Genomic DNA, 21,439 nt, shown 5'->3' with positions numbered 1-21,439 from the left:
AGTTCATAATCTGAATTTGTTGAAGTCAAAAATTTTTTTAAAAGTACTAATTGGGTATATCTGGGTCCTAGGGTTTATAATCCTTTGCCCACATAATGGGATTAAATTGATCCAGAGAAGTGAGGGGGGGAAAGGTAAACTTTAATTTCAATATTTTACAATTTTATATTCCAGGTATTCCTGAAACCTAATGAGGAATATTGCCCTATGATGTTTTAATAACCTCACTTGTAAATGTTTGTAATCTGCAGTGTGCACTACTCTGACAGTGTTGGGGTCATTTTGTCCCCCAATGCACTGAACAGGAAATGGACAAGCACATGTTGTTCAATCCTTTTTTCTTTATATAAAAATATAAATATTATCACCCTAATATTCTTTCCACTGCTCTGTTCCTGTACTGCCAAAGGGAACTACTTAATAAATGGGAGGTTTTTATTTAGCAGCTGATGGCATGAGAGTGCAACTCTCAAGGTTGGTTTTTTTATTATTTTCATAACTTATTTTTGAGTTTATTTGACCCAAACACCAGGTGAATAAAGTACATTTTTTATTTGCGCAAGGGAGTACAAAGAGCCAGAGATTCCTTGGACACTGGCTTAAATAGTTTTTAATGTGGATTATACAAATTGATGCAGGATAGTTCTCCCAATGGCTCTTAGTCCTGGTGGCTATTGGAAACTTTCATGTTCAGGGGCAGTATGCCTCTGAATTCTAGTTTCTGGGAAGCAATGGTGGCAAGGGGTCTATCGTCTTCAAGCCTTGCTTGTAGGCTTTCTAGAGATAATTGGCCACTGTGGGGAGCTGGATGCTGGTCAAGATGCAACTTTGATCTTTTGTGGTCTTTGAATATTGTCACTCTACACCATTATCTGACAGGTTGGTGCATTTAATGAAAGGAAGCACCCAATCTTCGTCCATCTTGGTTTAGCATGCAAAAATGCGGTTCATAAACAAATCTTGATAAGTAGTCTTGAAAGCACACCATCAGATTTATTTTTCAATCTTTTCTCTTAGGTGGGGGTGGATTCTGACCAATGTAAAAATATGACAGTTACCAATCCACGTTTAAGGAAACATGAGACTGAATTTCTACACAAATTGTCATTATGCAAATCATAATGAATTTGAATATATTAATTTGCTTGTTCCATACTTGCAGGTAGGATGGAAAACTACATGGCAACTGTGAGTACCAGCTTAGTCCATACTATGCAGGAACAATGCTCATATTATCAGTTTGGCAAACCAAAAAGGTAACAAAGACAATTACTGGGAAGCAAGGATTTCCCTATACATGCAGTGGGGCAAGGGGAAAGCTTTTAAAAGAGATACTGTGCTAAAGATATCAGCATTCCAGTAAATCTGCATATTTAAAGCTTTGAGATGCTTGTTCTATACTATTAATTCCACATAATATGAGAAGTAATCTGAACATCTAGTACATATCAGTGATGTACTTTTTTTACTGCTGGCTGTGGTGCTCTCAAAAACGCAAGTATCATTTTGCAGTTCCAAAACTGGAAATAAAATAGGGACGAGGTTCTCACAATATTGACTGAGTTCAGAAATTTAACTGAATATTTTTAATGTTGTTTAATAACAAATAAATTGAAAATATGAAATTTTAGTGTAAAACAAGTATTCCTGAGAAATCCAAGCTAACTACTTAAACATATAGGATTATATGTAGTCTCTCTCAGGAAAATCTGAGTTGACCAATGATGAAGGCATCTCAGAAGACTGTATCCATTTCCTTGGAATCTGTAAATTCCAACTAGCATTTATTGTACTGAAGATTCACTACATTATGCTGCCACCTGGTGGGGAAGGCATTGCAGTATTTTTTAACACTTTAAATATTCATTCCAGCAACCATTTCACATAACTTACCACTCCTGTTTTTACTATTCTGGTCCCCTCGAAAATCCGAGTTGTGTTAGCTGAGGAGGAAAGAATAATAATGCTTAAATGCATTATGAAACTGAAAAAATCACTTGCTAAATGCTACATTAGAATCAAAGATAAGAAAATGCTTTAAAAACCAAACCAAACCAAACCAGAACCACTACTAAATTCAACAAATGGTTCACATTGAGGAAGAAGTAAAACATAAATGAGATTACTGCTATGGATGAGAACAGGGGTTTCGAAGTATATTTGTCAGTCCCAGTGGTTGACGCTCCCCATGATTCGTCTCCTCCTCTAAAAGCCAGCAATATACTCTTTGGGATTTTGATTCACAGCCTCCACCATCACCTCCTATCCACCCACTTGTCCTATCCCCTGCCATCCTCCTACCTCTAGGGACTGAGATTTCACCACGTGGAATGTGCTGGCTATCTGATGCCAGTACAAATTGTAGGCATTATGCAAATATAAAATGGTCTCTGACAACCCAGACTGGCTCGCCTTCTGCAGGGGCAAAAAACGTTGTAATTACAATTAAATCTGGGTGATTACTCCTGATACAATTGCCTCACTTTGGATTTGCTTCTTTCCCAACAAAAACAACATAAACCTTACATTATACATAGAGCTGAATTCTGAGATCACAGCCCATTACAGTGCTGTGTACCTGTGGTAGTGGAAAAAAATAAAAACAGACTCTCTTGAGGGAAATAGATCGGGAATCTCTCCTTCCCAAGAGAACGATGTTGTTTTGCTCTTTCCATCACTTGCTCAGCTTTAACAGGTATACTCCATAAATGAAATTACAGAACCCTCTTAGAACACAATTTAAGCACAGCAAATAAGAAAACTAAAATTTTACCCAGAGGGGTTACTTTGTAATTCAGAGTAGAGATAATGACAACAAGGACTGTTGCCACTGTAGCAAAGGAAGCTGTTGTTTAAAGCTAATGGTGTTTGGTTTGCCAACACTTGTCAGTTTTTCAATTTTTCAACATTATAGCCCAATTTATGATGTAAAACCTATAACACTACTTAGACAAATTGGAGTTGGTGTATGGCAGAAAATAGTCAGCAAGCAATTAATGTCTACTGAAAATGATTCGCCATAGCAGTTAACAAGTTTGCAAGGTTTGTTCATATGGAGCTTTGCACTCAGAAATTACTTTGGACAAATAAGGCATTCACACAGGTGACTGTTTTTAGAGAAGAAAGGTTTGGTTTTGGAGATGTTTTTGCCAGATCTACCTGTGCACTCCCAAGTGCTTCAGTGCATGCACTGGAATTTCCCCAATTTCCACTTCTGGCTGCAGCATTTCCCCAATTTCCACTTCTGGCTGCAGCATGAATTAAAAACTGCTCCAGAGGGTCTCCTCACTTCTGGGAACACTTTTTCAGGGTACATGTGTAAGGGTTTTCAACGGGAAGGAAGAGCTGAGAAGGCTTTGGATCCCATCGTCTATTATTAAGATACCCATCCATGAATTGGGTTGTTTTCCTCTTCTCTTTCCACCCCCCACCCCCATTTCCTTATGTATCATGTCTATTAAATTTTAAGCCTGTGGGCAAGCCTGCTTTATTTTTTAATCTAAGTACAGCACTTAGAAAATATTAAGTGCTTTATAAAATAATATGAAGCATCTATACTATCCTGAATCCTTAATAATGAAATTTGCTGATTTAATGAGAGCATTTATCACTTCGCCTATTAGTAAAGTGGGGGGTTGAAAATGCAGGTGTGTTAAATGCAAAATGGGAGGAACGCTCCTTTACTCAAGGGAGAACCCTGAGAGTGCAAGAAAGTTGGAGTTTTTGCTTTTTTGAAACCTCCCTCGCCAACTCACAGAGACCAACAAATATTGGCAGCAGAGAATAGCATGCAGACACGAACCATCAGCCAAACAGCTCTCAGTTCCCTCACCCACTCTTCTGAAGGAGGGAAATTAACTCAATGATTTGAAAGCCCGCCCTTCAGTGAATCATGTCAGCAGAGCTTTCTCGTTGAAATTATGTTTCTACTAACCGGATGAGATTGTAAGTGGATATAGGCACATCTCCTAAAAATCGCACTGGCTGCAAAAACTTTTTATCTGCACATTTTCACTGACAAAGAGAACATTACAAGAGAAAATGAGTAGCACATAGTTTTACCTTGAAAGAGCATTGTCTGGCTAAAATCACTGCGCATGTCATTTCGGCAAACTGCTTGAACTCTGAACAGATAAAGGATGTCAGGTGAGACATGGCTAATGATGGCTTTCTGTTTAAAAAAAATAGATATTATTCAGTTTTATCCCTCCCAACAGGATTCTGATTGATCAGTCTGTAAAACACACAAAATGCTTAACATATTTTATACAAGGGGCAAGCTTATTGGAAGAGAAACTCACACCTTGTATGTGGAGTTGAATTTTTAAAAAATGATGCCAATGGATATAGAGGAATAAGAATTCAACTGGATTTTGCAGCTGTTCGGGTCAGGAGCTAATGTCACCCTCCATGAACCACAACCCAGATGAAACCAGATGAAACTGGCCATAGAAAATGGTCTGCAGGAACATATAACCTGCTTTAGAAACATATAGCCTGATCTACCTTAAGTAGCACAGTGGGGAAATGCTTGACTAGCAAGCAGAAGGTTGCTGGTTCGAATCCCCGCTGGTACTCTATCGGGCAGCAGCGATATAGTAAGATGCTGGAAGGCATCAACTCATACTGCGTGGGAGGAGGAAATGGTAACCCCCCCCCCGAATTCTACCAAAGAAAACCACAGAGCTCTGTGGGTGCCAGGAGTCAAAATCGACTTCACGGCACACACACATGCACACACACTTCATCTGGCAACAGAAGCATCTGCCTGAAGAGGAGGAGGAGGAGGAGGAAAATGGTAACTACAATTGAACAATGCTCCACAGGTCTCCAGCTGGGTCTCCAACTATCCAGCAATGTCCCCAAAAACTGCCAATTTGGCCAATTTTCTGTGAAATTTGGTCATTTTCCACATGGGTCATTTCCAGCCTCCTAGGAGTCGTGGATATGCGGATCTTAAACCTTTCTGTACCCACTTATACCAAGACTGGGTTTCCATTGCCTGACCACGGATTCGTGAAAGTGCAGGTGTTGGGACCGCATGTGATGAGGTACAGGTGGGACCCTGTATATTGAAACCATGTGTTCCAGTCCTGGATATAAAGTAGTGCCAGATACATGGGAAACTGTAAATTGTCTTCCTCTACAATTTAACACTTTGATTAAAGCCTACCAAGCTTTCATGGAACTACTCTGTGTCAGCATGCTTGGCTGTATAGAATATTCTTCCATAAGAAAGAAACCCTGTGTGAGAGTTGGGCATCCCGAGAGGCCCTATGCTGTGAGAACAAATATTAGCATTTGCTTTCCAACAGGGAGCTGATAGCATCCATGAAATACTGAGAAAATGCAGTTTCAGCTTGCCTACAAAGATTTAGAAATGACGGGATGGGACCCCAAATTAGCCCTTATTTTTTACTCTCCATATTTTTGTATTTTACTTTGCCCACAAGAAGACAGCCTTCTGTTTTCTTGGCTTTTTTGAAATGTTTTGTTCAGGGAGAGGAATGATAAAAATCAGTCTTAAAACTGTTAGAAGAACCGCATGCTTCTATTATTTATTCATGTATTTGATTTATATACCACCCTTCCAAAAATGGCTCAGGGCGGTTTCTATTCATAGCAGTGTATTGAAGGTTACTTCTGCCTGATCCAGGCATTTGTGGCTAGTAGGAACTGGTCGCTCCACCCTTCCAGAGCCCTTGACTGGCCTGAAAAGTTTAAGATGTCCCTATCCTACTTCCAGTTCTCCATCCAGGGAGTGGAGGGGCAATGGCTACAAGAGGTGCAGGAAAGATACACATAGAGTTGCAGCTGAAGAGTCCAGGGGAGAGAGAAAAAGAAAATCCATTTGGGTCGGCATCCTCTTGGCCACAGACTGGTGCTAGCTGGAGACCATATCTCTCCTATGCACCAATTACTAGAGCATCTGTAATAGCTAAGCAATCAATTCTGAAGTAACAAAAATGAATGGGAAATTGTGTCACAGCCACTAGGGGATTGTTCCCTATGTCTGTGACCATATACTTTTCATGCTTAATGCATTCTATTCTTATTACTAATTAAAAGGAGGAAAAACTCTCTTAAGAGTGAAATGACAAAGAGTTTGAGATTATAATACATCCTAACCTTGGATGCCTTTCAGAAGATTGCCTTCTGATTTTGTGAAGCACATCACTTCCTAATGTGACCCAGATAACAACTTTTAGTGGGGGGAAATTGAAAATATAAATGGAAATTAAGTAAAAGAACCTCAATCTAAGGGAGAATAAGAGACGTATTATTCTATAACTGATTGAATAGTACCAAGGAGTGTGTATTTGCGAAGAAGGAGAAAAGATAACTGTCATTAGAAATTTCATTCATTGCAGCTGCATTTTTATGTGCATATACAATTACTGATTTCATTATTCCAGAAGCTTGCTTTGATTAACAATAAACTGAGCTCTTTCAAAATGGAGTATGTCACTGTGATTTTATACACATGGAATTTTAAAGACATGTACAGTTGTCACTTGTCTTTGCTTAGGCAGCAATCTGAATGCCAAGCAGATCCCATCTTAAGTGCTAGACTGATATTCCAATTCATATTCAGTTGGCCCTGCCTTGAACTTCTGTTCCTCTGTTCCTCATAAAGTCTGTCTTTCTTTACATAGTCATATACATCATAGTGCAGAGAGTTCTGAAGGCTAAATCTTGCAAACAAGCAACAGTTGTGCGGGCATCAGTATTTCTCCTGCACACAGCTCATGGCTTAAGAACATAAGAACAGCTGCTGGATCAGGCCTAAGGCCTAACTGGTCCAGCATCCTGTTTCACACCAGTGGCCCAGCATATGCCTCCGAGAAGCCCACAGGCAAGGGGTGAGGGCATGCCCTCTCTCCTGCTGTTGCTCCCCTCCAACTGGTATTAAGTTCCTGAGGGCCCCCCAGCTCCATCCCTCCCTATTTTCTTCATTATCTCCTTCTCTCCGAGGAGCCACCAGAGAGATGGGTGAACATGGGCCCCCTCTCCCCTAGCTATGCTCCTGGTCCAAACCCCCTTTAAAACCATTATAACATCCAGTGGCAGAGAATTCCATATATTATTATTATTATTATTATTATTATTATTATTATTATTATTAATTTGATTATGCTCTGTGTAACAAAGTACTTCCTTTTGTTGGTCCTAAATTCCCTGGCCTTCAGTTTCATGGAGCAGAACAAAACAGAAATCTTCAGTTCCATTTAGGGAGGTTTTCAAGATTAGGCATTTGCATAAAATAACATGTAGGATGCCACCCAAAACTCTACCTCATCAAACTAAACTACCCAATTTTCCAATTATAATACCCTCCCCCCCATGACAACAGCCTCGGTTCATGGGGCACATAAATCATGGAGATATACATTTTAGGAGAGAAAGGAGACCATTTTACAATACCGCATTCACAGAGTTGCTTCTTTCTCTGCCCTTCAATCATGCACTCCCTCCCTCTCCTCTCCTCTCCCTGAACCAATGGGCTCAAATCAGCTCGAATGATTGGGCCATCATTTCAGTCATTGATCTGCTTGCCTTCCTGTCTCAGAGTACCATGTACTGTAGAATATAAGTGCAAGCAGTTCCTAAACCTGCCAGTAAGAAAACTGTTTCCTGTTTCATGCTTCTGCCAAGGCAAGTATAGAATTTGTACTAACTACAGCAGTTATTTTTGTCTAGGCAACTCAGAGTCAAAGAAAGGAGGAAGAGAAACAAGTCCATGTTTAGTGGTGCATATAACAAAGGGAAACAATGATTTTCCTCCATTTTCTTTTAGAAGTTTGTACTGCATACGATGGGGGTGTATTATAATTGGAAAATTATGGGTCATTCCCAAATAAATACGTTGTCCATGCATTACAATAGGAAGAATCTGCCTGACCATTCCTTCTATACATATACAAAACAAAGAATCAGAACAGGATGCTTTGATGCTGTAGAATGGCTTATTTGTACCAGCTAACACCTTCTGTGTTCAAATTGAATTAAGTGGCAAACATAAATTTAGCCAAAGGTCCAAATGCTTCATACCCCTACCTTCTACTGAGGAAAGACAGAGTAAGGCTATCTTAACACTAATGGCAATTTCTGATGCTGCAGTTTTACCAGGTCCTTGTCACTGTCCTTGGTGAAGGTCTTCTCCTTTTCATCTTCATTTTTAGTCCAGCTGTAGGAAATCATATAGTTCATAATGGGAGGGTGATAGATCATCTCAGGCTGATTCCATGTCACCAGCAAAGCTGTTCTGTTAACCGGTTGCACTTTCATATTGATCGGAGGAGTACTACAAACTAAACAAAAGGAAGGAACATGTATAACATTGTACTAAAGCATAAGTAAGAAGCCAGATTTAATCTTGAGTAAGATTTGCTCTAATGCACATGCACGCACACATGCACACGCACACACCTGCCCATGCACATCTTCCTTACATAAAGCTGCCTTGTACTGAGTCAGGCGATTGATCCATCCAGGTCACTGTTGTCTACCCTGATTGGCAGTGGATAGCCAGAGGTTCAGATCACTCTGCCTGGAGATGCTAAGGATTGGACCTGGGGCCTTCCATGAAAAGCATGTGCTCTATGGCCCAGGAACACCACTACCACAGCAGTTCATGACCTAAGGAGTCTAGTAATGTATTGATCAGGCCTTCCAGATTAGCAGCTCTACAACTATCCCCACTGGAGTAATAAATTTCAGAAAGCAGGGCATGCTAAGTTTGCTGCTGTGGTTAGCATACATAGTTTGATAGCCCACCATAATACCTTTGTATACCTAATACAGCCAATGCATCCACATATTTATGTGATGCCCTGCTAACTAGGCAAAGAGGCACCTTTCGAAGAAATGGTTCTCTTATATTTAGCGGGGGCAGGGGAGGAAGCAACTGGCCCCATTCGGCCCAGCACAGCATCCCTCCAGTGGAGAGTGAGCTCTTTGGGGGACTGGGAACCATCTTATTCTTTTTTATGCAAACTGATTTGAAAACCTTTTTGTTGAAAAGCGGTATACAACTAATAGTAGTAAAAAAAACAGTAGTATCTGCAAAATGGAAAGAAGGAAGAACGAACCCTTCCACAAATACCAACAATCTTGCCACCAAGTTATTTAAAAAAAAAAAAACAGACCCACTTTTTCAATAATATCAGATTTGGCTGTCTAAACGTAATGGTAAGCCATTAGTGCTTACAGCTGTGAAAATTCTTTCAAAATGTGGAAAAGATGACTATTTCGAACATGTACTTAACACGTTTTTATCCTGCTTTTCTCTAAGGAGCTCAGGACAGGGATGATCTATTTTTGGTCACAACAGCAGGGAGGTGGGCTAGGCAGAGAGAGAGCGGGGGGATGGGGGGGAGGCTGACCAACATAATAAGTCAACAGAGGGATGCCATCTTGTTAATCCACAGTATCTCAGTAGACAGTGAACAGAAGAGAATTATATGATCAAAGTGATGCTACCATAGTCATATTTAGAAAAGTATATTAACAAATGAAAACATAAGCAACAATAATACAAGATTTTCTGTTGAGCCATCCTGCTTACAAGTGCTGAAAATCCATGCAACAATAGCTAATGATTTCTGAGAGTGAGGATTGAACTGGAGACAGAGATCATCATGAAATACCTCTGGACCGATGAAGAAAGCTGAGGAAAAAGTTGTCCATATTCCAGCTGCTAGTTAAAAAACCACCCATATGAGGAGAGGAGATATCAACAGGGGGGTGTTGAAATGCCGTGTGTGAAATAAGAATTGTGCCCATTTACAATGGCTGGGTGATTTCCACCCCATAAGTAACTGAAGTGTTATTAACAAAGAACACTAGGTGGCACTAACAGGCTATTGATAAAGCCTAGCACACTTTTTCTGCAAGACAGTTATTTTGAATTGTTGGGAAGCTGATGCATGGACATAACATCAGGACAGGTTCTCAAATTCTTTTTCTAAACTAAGTGTTCCAGAGCATACCAGGCAATTGAGTGCTTTCGCTGGCAAAGGATTCACTCACCACGTTGCAACATGCACACAATGTATTTCTAATGTTCAGTGCTTTATGTGCACTTCCTTAGGGATTTTTGCAACAGCTCTTGGAAGTAGATTGGTACTTGTTTCTCCATTTCAAAGTCAGAATGTTGAGGCTGAGGGAACAGTGACTTGCCTGAGGCCATTTAGTGAGTTTGAGGATGAAATGAGATCTGGAGAGCTGGTCTTGTGGTAGCAAGCATGTCTTGTCCCCTTAGCTAAGCAGGGTCCACCCTGGTTGCATATGAAAGGGAGACTAGAAGTGTGAGCACTGCAAGATATTCCCCTCAGGGGATGGAGCCGCTCTCGTAAGAGCAGAAGATTTCAAGTTTCCTCCCTGGCTTCTCCAAGATAGGGCTGAGAGAGATTCCTGCCTGCAACCTTGGAGAAGCCACTGCCAGTCTATGAAGACAATACTAAGCTAGATAGACCAATGGTCTGACTCAGTATATGGCAGCTTCCTATGTTCCTAAACAGGGACTTTGTAACTCACACTTTTAGCCACTGTGCTATATCAACTCTGAAGGATATGTAATTGTAATGTTGTGTGATTCCAACATTGTTTTGTTTTATCCTGTTTTCTATTACAAACTAATATACAGCAGCCTCAGTTTTCAATCTTGAAAGTAGGTGCAAGAAAGCTTGTGTGGCACTCCAAAAGATTTCTCAAGTCATGGAAGAAGAATGACAAATCTCGCTTGGCAGTGTCTGGTACGGGCATGTGATGGGAGCTTGTCTCCATTTCCCTAAAGACATTTCATAATGTTCTAAACAAAAGCATGCTACCTGGAGATAAGGTCTCCCATCTTTCTCTCAGTATTCAACCTCCACCCGACTCCATCAGAGACACATTAAAATTAACTGCCAGCATAAGTTACCCAGTGAAATCATACACATCAGATATGTGATGAGGGAAAGCAGGAAATACATTTTAGGGCCAGATTGCTTGTATTATATCTTTCTCTCACTGCTGTGTGTCTGTGTGTGTGTATCACACAGAGAGACATATATAACGCTTCAGATTTATTTATTTATTTAAATAGAAAGTGACCAGTTTTGCCACTTTCAGAAATCACCTTTAGAACGTGCTTAGCTGTCATGGGGTTTCTAGGTGCTCTGTATCCCCATCTCTGCAGTGTGACAGTTCTCTGCCTGATTATTTACTGGATATCCATCCTATCCTTTCTCCAAAGAGCTCGAGGTAGTACAGAAGATTATTCTCCCCTCCCATTTCATCCTCACAGCAACTCTGTGAGAGATAGTGACTGGCCCAGTGACACCTTGAAAGCTTCAGAGCTGAGTGGGGATTTGGACCCAGCCTCATTGATATGCCAGGCCCATGGCTGTGAGTCAAACATGAGTTTTGCATACCTGGGATTGAAAATGTACTCATATTTTTAATAGAACCGCAATGTTTAGTATATTACTGATGCAGCCCAGTTTATGGCACACAGTTGAATTAAACAATCTTTCCTCCCTTACAACTCCAGGAATCTGGTAATAATACAACAGGATCTAAGGGGAATTTGCAAATTAAATAATAATAATAAAATCATCATCATCATCATCCAAAAGCAGCAGTCCCACCTTTTAGCGGAGAAGTGTGTCAGCCCCAAACATCACAAATGCAGGTCAGAACACAGGCCCCAAAGGAGAATAAGAGACTGACTTTTACACCAGGTTATGCTGTATTTGCAGTACTTCCCTCTGGCTGCAGATGTAAACAATACATACCCTCAGCCCTTTGAGAGCACAAAGGCCATTTACACAATGCTCTGGCATATGGCCAAGTGCTTCTTTTATATCTTACCAGACCTTTTTTTTTTTTTGCCAGAGAGCTTCAAAATGATTCAAGTGTGCCACAACAGACACCCATAAAATGTGTTAGGGAGGGTGTGCTGAATCACAGTGTGCAGCTGGGGTAAGATGGATTCTATGTCAGTTTTAATTGTTGTTACAGCACCAAGAAATTTCAAGTGTAATAACAATAGTTAATATAATAACAGAGTACTGGAAACAGCTTTGCCATGGCTACAACTGAATTCAGGTGATAAAAACACCAGGCCAGACAGGAAATAAGCAAGTGAAAGAATGGAGGAATTCTGGAAGTCCAGAGGATTCATGCTTAGTCCCAAGTAAATTCTGAATATGGCAAAATCTTTGTAGTACAACTCACTAGCTTCCAGTAAACCTTCAGCTCAGAAGCATCCATGGCCCTTGAAATGGAAATTTGCCAGCCTTAACCCTTGTCATTTGAATAAAGAAGCCACATGTTGTTGATAGAAGCTTCGAATGGCCTGATAAAGATAGCGCTTAATGTTGCATTGAATATATATTATTCTCCCTTTCTCCAAGGCTTCATTTTATTCCCTTCCTCTCTTATTTCCACTGTGTTGAATGTTAGATTGTAGGTTACTGGAGCAGGGACCTGCCATGTAAAGCATAATGTACATTGATTGTGCTATAGAAATAGAAAAGAATAAGTACATAAACAGAGAAAGATGGGAAATATTCATGCATTAAAAGGGTGAGAGTGTATGCTTAATCCTAAAGGTGAATTCCTAACCCTAAGGCAAAAATGTACATTATGAGTGCATGTTACATTTGCTGGACATTAAATAGGGTTAGTCAATCCAAACTGTATGCTCCCGCTTCCCCCCCTTTCCCACCTGTAACCTATTTCTCCCTGGTCCTCTTTAACATAGTTCAGCAGTACAGTTGACTAATATTAATCCTGAAGATTATCCTAGACCGAGGGACTCTTTGAAACTACCACTTAGGGCTTCTGATTAAATTAGATTCTAAAAACTGGGTTCCGAGTACCCCTGGTATGCAACTTCATGGCCGGATCTTCATCCCTACTTAACATTATATTTGCACCTGCTTTCTATATCCCTTGCTCTCCTAGTGCAAAATGTTGAGCATTGCAGTGATAAATCTGCAAGTCACAGAGGCACATCAATGACAATGAACAAATGTTTCCAGAAATATTTTTTTCCATTATCAAATAGTCGTATCAATTATACACAATGAAAATGCAAGGGACACCTCTGCTATAAAAAACCCCAAACCTGTGCTGTATCTGAATCAGGGCCAGCTCCAGATCTGAGGGAGTGTTCAGCATGTGAGTGCTGTGGGCTCCTTTTTCCATGGCGGGGGGAGAGTAGTTTATTTACCATATTGACCCCAATCGAAGACGACTCTGAATTTAAGATGATACCCTTAAAAAGTAGTCTGAATACAGATTATATCTTCATTGACTCAAAAGGAACAGAATTCTGAATTTAAGACGACATCTCAATTTATAATATCAAAAAACGTGGGGGGGGGGGGACATAGTCTTGGATTAAGGTAAATATAGTACCAGGCCTTGGTTGTGGCAGTGGCACAGCAATGGCAGATCCACCTGCTCTCCCCTTGCACAAACTGACTTTCTACAGAGGCCCATGGAATGACATAGGGACTTCCGGAGAAAAGCCATTTGCAAATGGTGGGGTGGGGGGGGGAGGAGGAGGAGAGAAGGCAGAAATGGAACTGTCTCCTCCAGACACTTTTCATCTGCAAATGCAAATGTTTCCCAGAGGCCTCTGAAAGGATGCTATTTGCAGATGAGATAGTGTCAGGAGAAGACAGCAATAATGTGACTCTCTCAGCAAAGAGAGTCATAGAGGCAATTCTCATGATTGCCAGGGTGCAGGACAAATCTGGCAACAGAGGCATAGCTAGGGGAGAGTGGGCCCATGTTCAGCACTCTCTCTGGCGGCCCCCCAGAGTGAGGGATATAATGCAGAAAATTATATTTTGGGGTGGACCTGGAGGGCCCTCAGGTGCTGGGGGCCCGTGTTCTTTGAACCCTTTTGCTCAATTATAGCTATGTCCCTGCCAGGGTGTGTGGGTGGGGGAAGCAGAGTAAAGCTTATCTTCCCCACAGACAAGCAATGTGAGTGGTAGGAGTGTGCTCTGCGCTCCCACATGGGCAGCCATGCTCCATGAAGCACGGAACAGGGCGGAGGGATGCGGGGCCTGAACTTGTTGTTCCGGCCTCCAGGCATCCCACAATTCAGTGCAGGGACAAATCTGTTGCATTGGGTGATTCCCCCCTCTCTATAGCTCAGAGACACATAATACTCGGCAGCTGGGTTAAGGGTGCGCTTGCACCATTAACATCCGCTAACAGCTGGGTTGGTTTGAAGGATTAGGCAGGCGGGAAGTGGAGAATCCACAGGGATCGTGCTGCTTCTCACGTCCAGCCTAATCCAGACTGGACTGCCACAGCCTGGGTTAGACTGGTCATGAGAACAGCCTCATGCTATCACACAAAGGTGGCCACTGGTCTGGACAGGACCTCGAAGTCAGCCTTGAGGCTTCTGATAGGCCCAGATCCCTGGCAAGCACCCAGTTTGGCTGATCCCTTGACACCAGACATGAACCGCTCATCATCTCAGGCCCTGCTTATGTCACCGCCACTAACAGAGATCCAGTTGGCGAGTGCTAGAGACACAGCCTTTTCAGATGTGGCCCCTTGGTTTTGGAACGTCCTCCCTGAAGAGCTTGGCCGTGTTCTTACCCTCAGTGTTTTTAAAAAACAACTAAAACACATATTTTTAAAGAGGCTTTTTAATGCTACATCTTTGATTATATCTGGTAGGTTCTTTAGCTGTTAGTTTTTATAATTCTCAATTTTTAGCGTTTAAAATAACTTTTAATTTGAAACTTAATTTTGATTGTGGTATTGTTGTTGTTATTCATTCATTCATTCATTCAATTTCTATACCGCCCTTCCAAAAATGGCTCAGGGTGGATTACACAGAGAAACAATAAATAAATAAGGTGGATCCCTGTCCCCAAAGGGCTCACAATTTGAAAAGAAACATAAGATAGACACCAGCAACAGTCACTGGAAGTACTGTGCTGGGGGTGGATAGGGCCTGACCTTAGCCTGACTTTTAACTTGTTTACTTAATTTGATTAATTTTATTATTTTACTTTGTATCTATTTTATTGTTGCAAGCTGCCCTGAGCAGCAGCGTATTGGAGGGGTGGGGTATAAATATTTTAAATAGATAATAAATAAGTAAACTGCATCATTCTGGTTTTAAATTTTAACTTTGCTTGCAGCAGCAGCTCTTGTTCATAATGCTACACAAGCTGTAGCATTCTGAAATGGAAACTCTCCCCTACAACAGCAATGTCATCCAACAACCCTGTTTCAGAACTATCTTTTGCCAAAAAGAAAAAAAGATACTGGACGTCAAAATAATGCTATTTCATGGTGAGAAACTTTCACTGGGTGCAAGCCCCAATAATTCTAAAGCACAAAGGAAAAATTTGCTGTGATAAGGAGCAACTAGAATAGGAGGATTGATGAGTGGGCAGAAATAATTTTCTTCCTTGTTGCTAAAATGCAGCATATGTTTATCTATTTATTAAATATTAAATATAAGCTAATATGTTTATTAACATATTAGCTAATCCTTTAAGTATACAATAGGAAAACAAACAAACACTTGATCTGATAATCTGACACAATGATTTAATTAAGATGTTACTTTTGGCACGTGGCCAAAACTGGAGTGGAATGTACCCCATTTCAGAAGGGGTGTGTGTGTGTGATTATTATTATTATTTCTAGTTTACACAGTCAGACAGGTGTTATTGACTGGTTTGTTTTATCCAGACATCGAGTCCTTCCCAAGGACCTAGGATGGCTGAATTTTATTGTTAGTTGTTATAGATATCGTCGCAGAATATAGGCTGTTCCCAGTAAAGCTGATTTTTGTAACTGGCTGATGGTGATTTCTGTGGCCCCTATGGTGTTGAGGTGCTCTTCAAGGTCTTTTGGAACTGCACCCAGGGCACTAATTACCACTGGGATTATTTGGGTCTTTTTCTGCCACAGCCTTTCAATTTCAATTTGTAGATCTTTGTATTTGGTGATTTTTTTCTATTTCTTTTTCTTCTATTCTGCTATCCCCTGGTATTGCTATGTTGATTATTTTAACTTGTTTTTCTTTCTTCTTGACTACAGTTATATCTGGTGTATTGTGTGGCAGATGTTTATCTGTTTGTAGTCGGAAGTCCCATAATATTTTTACATCTTCATTTTCTTCAACTTCTTCAATTTGATGGTCCCACCAATTTTTGGCTACAGGTAGCTTGTATTTTTTGCAGATGTTCCAGTGTATCATCCCTGCTACTTTGTCATGCCTTTGTTTGTATTCAGTCTGTGTGATCTTTTTACAACAGCTGATTAGGTGGTCCACTGTTTCATCTGCTTCTTTACAAAGGCGGCACTTGCTGTTTGTTGTGGATTTTTCGACTTTTGCTCTTATTGCATTTGTTCTTAGTGCCTGTTCTTGTGCAGCCAGTATTAAACCCTCTGTTTCTTTCTTCAAGTTGCCATTCTTAAGCCATTGCCAGGTCTTGGTGATGTCTGATTTTCCACTTATATTGTGCAAATATTGACCATGCAGGGGCTTATTTTTCCATTTTTGTGCTCGGTTCTTGACTTGTTCTTTCTTGTAGTCCTGCTTTTTTTCATTGGTGTTGAATAGTTTCATGTTGTTGTTGTTGTTATTATTATTATTAATTCAGTGTCTATACTGCCCTTCCAAAAATGGCTCAGGGCGGTTTACACAGAGAAACAATAAATAAATAAGATGGATCCCTGTCCCCAAAGGGCTCACAGTCTAAAAAGAAACATAAGATAGACACCAGCAACAGTCATTGGAGGTACTGTGCTGGGGGTGAACAGGGCCAGTTACTCTCCCCCCTGCTAAATAAAGAGAATCACCACATTAAAAAGTGCCTCTTTGCCAAATTAGCAGCGGTTGGTGTTCTGCATCTTCCAGGTTAGGATCAACTTCAATGAAGTTAAGTACCTTGTGGTAATATTGTAATAAAAGTGCGATCTTGTAATATTGTTCAAAAGTGCCCTTTTTACTAACACAGATATTGGGATATCAATCCCTATTGCAATGTATGGGGAAATGAAAGTACCATGCTCTTATGGTACTAGGGGGTCAAAGCCTTCCAGACACTTTGTCCAGAGGTAATTTCTATGTAAAGAAATTAGGAGAGTAACCTGATGGCCCTTCATTGGGAGCTGTCAGAAAGCTGACCTCCCACTGGGCTGCATTGATTGGGGTCCTCCCACAGGTTTGCAGATGCGCCCCAATGCTTGATTGCTTAACATGAAATCTGTGAAGAGTTTTCAGTTAAATAACTGGTTCTGATAGTTCACAAAGATGGTTTGAAAAATAAAAAACATGCTCTTACAATTCAGTTATAAAGGATTGGTTAGTGCTTGGGGTACTATATACTGTAGAAGTTGACAGAGAAGTGATCACATTGAGAAGTGATCACTTATTCCATTATGAATCTAGGAAAGATCTTGTGTGCTCAGTCCCTATGTCCTTTTCCCATAAGACATGGAAAGAACAGGTTCTGCTCTAAGCATCTATGGACCATAAACTGTGTGGACAGTATAATGGCAGCATTTTGTGGGGTCTCTTTGAGCCCAATGCCTTAAGTGCATAGTACTTTCAGTTAACATGCAATGTAATAGGTTGGGATGTGCATGAGCTATTCGTGCAGCCACTGGCAGGGTGTGGGGCAGTTCCCTTTAAGAGCAGGTAAGGAGCTCCTTACCTACTTGTCCCCACCCCACTGCTCTTCTGGCAGCTGCGCCTGCTCTCCAAAAGGCTGTGGCGCTGTTCCCTGCAGCCTCTGCTTGGCATCAGCATGCACATGGCCGGCATGAATGCGCACCAGCCTTGTGTGTGCCGACCACCTAGATGCACTGCCTATGTGGTGATCCGCCAGGAGGCTGGTTTATTAAAGATACAGGCCAGGGCTTGGCTATTAATTATTTACTATTGGTTAAAACTCCATCTTCGACCAATAGGACTTATACCCAAGTACTTTTCGGCTGTGCCTCAGCCGTCCTGGAGTTCGAAGATAATTGACAAACTTCTCTGCATCGGACTATCTCCCGATGTCTTATTGGAATTGGGTCTAGCGAGTGCAAAAAAAGTGGTGTGCCAGCGATTGGAGGACATTGAGCTACAGAACGAGATGGCTTGCTTGCCTGTGTTCTACAAACCACTAAAGACCAGGGAGGGTTTTCTACCCACTTCATATTTGTCCTCCATTACCTTTTGTAAATTTCACTGGGCTTTTTTGAGAGCCTGATTTAACGCTTTCCTGTCAGCTCTGCTAATTGGGAGGTTTCAACATCTGCCCCTGGAAGCCCGACTGTGTTCCTGTAATTCCGGTGAGGTTGAAACCATTCATGTTTTATTAAAATGTAGGTTTTACAGGAATATCAGACACTGTTTGATTTTACCTTTATTTATTGGATTGTTGGTTCAACCTGATGATTTTTTAGTTAAGTTTTTACTCTCAGATAATGACTCACTTATTACACAGTAGCAAAAATTTGCTATATAGCTACTAGGGTGCAGAGTTCCCAGACTGATGGGTAAGGGCGTTTGGATTGCTCATAAGATGATAGTGTGGTAATGTTTATTTTTGATGTATTGGTCATGTATGGTTTTTTTAAATGTTTTGGCCAATGACCATAAATAAAATAACTATAACTGTGTGTGCCGACACTGTGCGGAGGCTGCAGTCATGTGTGTGCTGGGGGTTGTAATTTTTATCCCCCAATTAATTAGCAGAGCACTAAAGAAGTTACCCACTCCAGTTACAGAGCAGAATGCAGAGTTTAGTTGTTGCAGCTATTTAGAGAAGACACATGGAGATTCTTGTTGAACTAAATACTAAGTAGATTTATTGGTGAAGTACACCTTTGAATAGGAAAGACTTATCCTTACTCTAAAGAACTACACAATGAATAGGTAGGGGGAGAGAGAGAGAGAGAGAGAGAGAGAGAGAGAGAGAGCGAGAGAGAGAGAGAGAGAGAGAGAGAGAGAGAGAGAGAGAGATGTTTCCACCTGCTCTCTAAGAGGAAAGGAAGGGATTCTGACTCAGCACAGGAAATACCTGAAGACTTATATCAGGATTAACTTAAGCAGCCACTTTGTGCAGCTAATTCCAGTGCAGGAACCATTTTCTTTCTGCTTCCATTTACATTTGTGTGTGTTTATTAATACAAAACAAAACAAGAACAGGTGAAGGGCATCACTGCAACCAATGTCAGCACTGACTTCACATGTTCGGCGGGGGTGGGGTGTGTGTGGGGCTGCACCTTTTATTGGTACTGAGGGAAAACAGCAATTATATGAGGCCCACACCTTGGTGATTCAAATGAACTCCTGCTAAAAACAGCAGCAGAAACAAGAATAATGCAATGAAAGGCAAATAAGTGATTGCACTGTACGATGGAAAATGACTGCACTTGCATGATACCTGAAGATTAGACTCAGTGGGAACAGACAGACAGAGAGTGGAGGAAGATGGAGGTGAGGGAACAAGGAGGAAAGAATTAGATTTAGAGTAAATAAGAGTAAGAAGAAAAAAGGGTCAAAGAGTGTGGCCAAAAAACTAAATTATAAATTTGCATAAATTTAGTATACATACAATTTTAAAACCATAGAAAGTTTTTCACCCTGCTCCCTGCATTTTCTATGGTTTTTTTTTTTTTAAAGTGTATCCAATTTCTCCTCACCTTTTTACTTGGGGCTGACAGTGTTTGTTAGAAAACAGAAGTTCTCTATGACAGATATTGTCCATCATGGAAACAAATGTTCTGCATGTAAGAACCTTAGGTGGTATTCTCCCTCTATAGTTCCCATAACTACAGAAAAGATCTTGCTCATATTTCACACAAGGGACATATTCAGGCATCCTCAGCCAGTTATCACACATTGTATATGACAAGCTATTTTTAGCTCATGGTGCTAGACATAAAAGCACGGATTAGGAAAACAGACTGATGACACACTTTTTAAAAAGTCTTTCAGGTTTCCTGTTCATCTGTATTTGTTTACGTTCAGTTGGTTTTAAGGCTTGCTAATTTAGGACTACAGGGTCTAATTGAAAACTTGATACTTCTTTATCAAATAGGCTAATAATATAGATTAAAATATACTAAATACTGCTCCCGCACAACGTCCATTAATTTTCATTGGGCTTTAGTGCTTTTTCAGGTCTGGAGAAGTGGTTGGTTATAGCTTGCCTCTGCAGGCCTACGTTCTTTCAGTCTCCGGGCCTGTTAAGTGTGAGAGCCTTTGACTCTTTCCTTAGTGAGAAGTGTGTTGTTGCTAGGCATTCAAACAGATTTGAGAAGAGGGTGCAGATTGGATTAACAACTGTTGGTATAACAAAAACACTGATGGACACCTAACACAGAAAAAGCAGTGCTCTACCCCTGACTTGACTAGCAAGCCAGAGGCTGCCGATACGAATCCCTGCTGGTATGTTCCCCAGACTATGGGAACACCTATATTGGGCAGCAGCGATATAGGAAGATGCTGGAAGGCATCATCTCATACTCCACGGGAGATGGCAATGGTAAACCCCTCCTGTATTCTACCAAAGACAATCACAGGGCTCTGTGGTTGCCAGGAGTCGACACTGTCTTGACGGCACACTTTACCTTTTTACCCCTGTGTAGCTCTTAGAAGGACGGGCCTTTGGGGGGATTCACTTGCAGTACAAGGCCACAACTTCCCATACAAAATCTATTACTTTACTTTCCCTTACTTCTCAGCTTTCATGGCAAGTATCCCTCCTACTTGTTCCAGCAAAGTGTTTGAAAGTAGAAAGCTTAAAGCCAGGCAAATCTGCAGAGGTGTGGGATATTATTATATGAGGTTATTAATATTAATTTGTAAAACACAAATGATGTAATTGCTGTCATGGCACAATATAGATACAACAAAGACACTAGGCTCTATTCACAAGCTTACATTCTAAGAAACTGTACAACTGAAGTAAGAGCGTGTGTGTGTGTGTGTGTGAGAGAGAGAGAGAGAGAGAGAGAGAGCACAAGAAACCAAACAGCCCTTGCTGAGAAATGTAATCAACTCCCACGCCCAACTCCCCACCCCACCTCCCATCCCCATAAGAATCCAGGGCATATTCTTTAAAAGGAGACATGCTATGAAGGAACATGAAAGGAGAGAGAAGAAAGAACGCATGTGGAATATTTGAGAAATATCTCAGATGCTGATTTCAGAGTCAAACATCACTTGGTAGGTGCTAATGTTGTAAAATTATAACTGTTCATTAACTAAGTCTAGGATCACAATTAAAGACAGCACTTGAATGCAAATCCCCACTGATGAGAAGCAGCGCCATGTGAGACTCTAGCAAAGGGCAATCAGGCACCTTCGGGGAGGCAATCAGGCATCTGTGCCAGAGAACTCTGATGTCAAGAGAGCCTCTCATGGGACATTTGTGTAAGTGTTGTGAAGCTTGCAACAGCA

At 41.0% G+C, this 21,439-nt stretch overlaps 1 protein-coding gene across 11 annotated transcripts in view; it reads right to left on the bottom strand.

Annotated features, from left to right (window-relative positions):
- PTPRG (protein tyrosine phosphatase receptor type G) overlaps positions 1–21,439 on the bottom strand; it is a 799,529-nt gene that overhangs the window by 174,888 nt on the left and 603,202 nt on the right. For all 11 annotated transcript variants that reach the window (XM_053287905.1, XM_053287902.1, XM_053287906.1 and 8 more), the window contains 3 exons: positions 8,128–8,312; positions 4,063–4,171; positions 1,894–1,943 (listed from right to left, as the gene is read on the bottom strand). In XM_053287905.1, the coding sequence (XP_053143880.1) occupies positions 1,894–1,943; positions 4,063–4,171; positions 8,128–8,312 (344 nt within the window). The remainder of the gene's footprint in view (positions 1–1,893; positions 1,944–4,062; positions 4,172–8,127; positions 8,313–21,439) is intronic.

This window comes from Hemicordylus capensis, chromosome 2 (assembly GCF_027244095.1).
Source record: "Hemicordylus capensis ecotype Gifberg chromosome 2, rHemCap1.1.pri, whole genome shotgun sequence".
NCBI classification, from domain to species: domain Eukaryota; kingdom Metazoa; phylum Chordata; class Lepidosauria; order Squamata; family Cordylidae; genus Hemicordylus; species Hemicordylus capensis.
The sequence above is the reverse complement of the archived record's forward strand: the minus strand, read 5'-3'. Positions and strand labels throughout refer to the sequence as shown.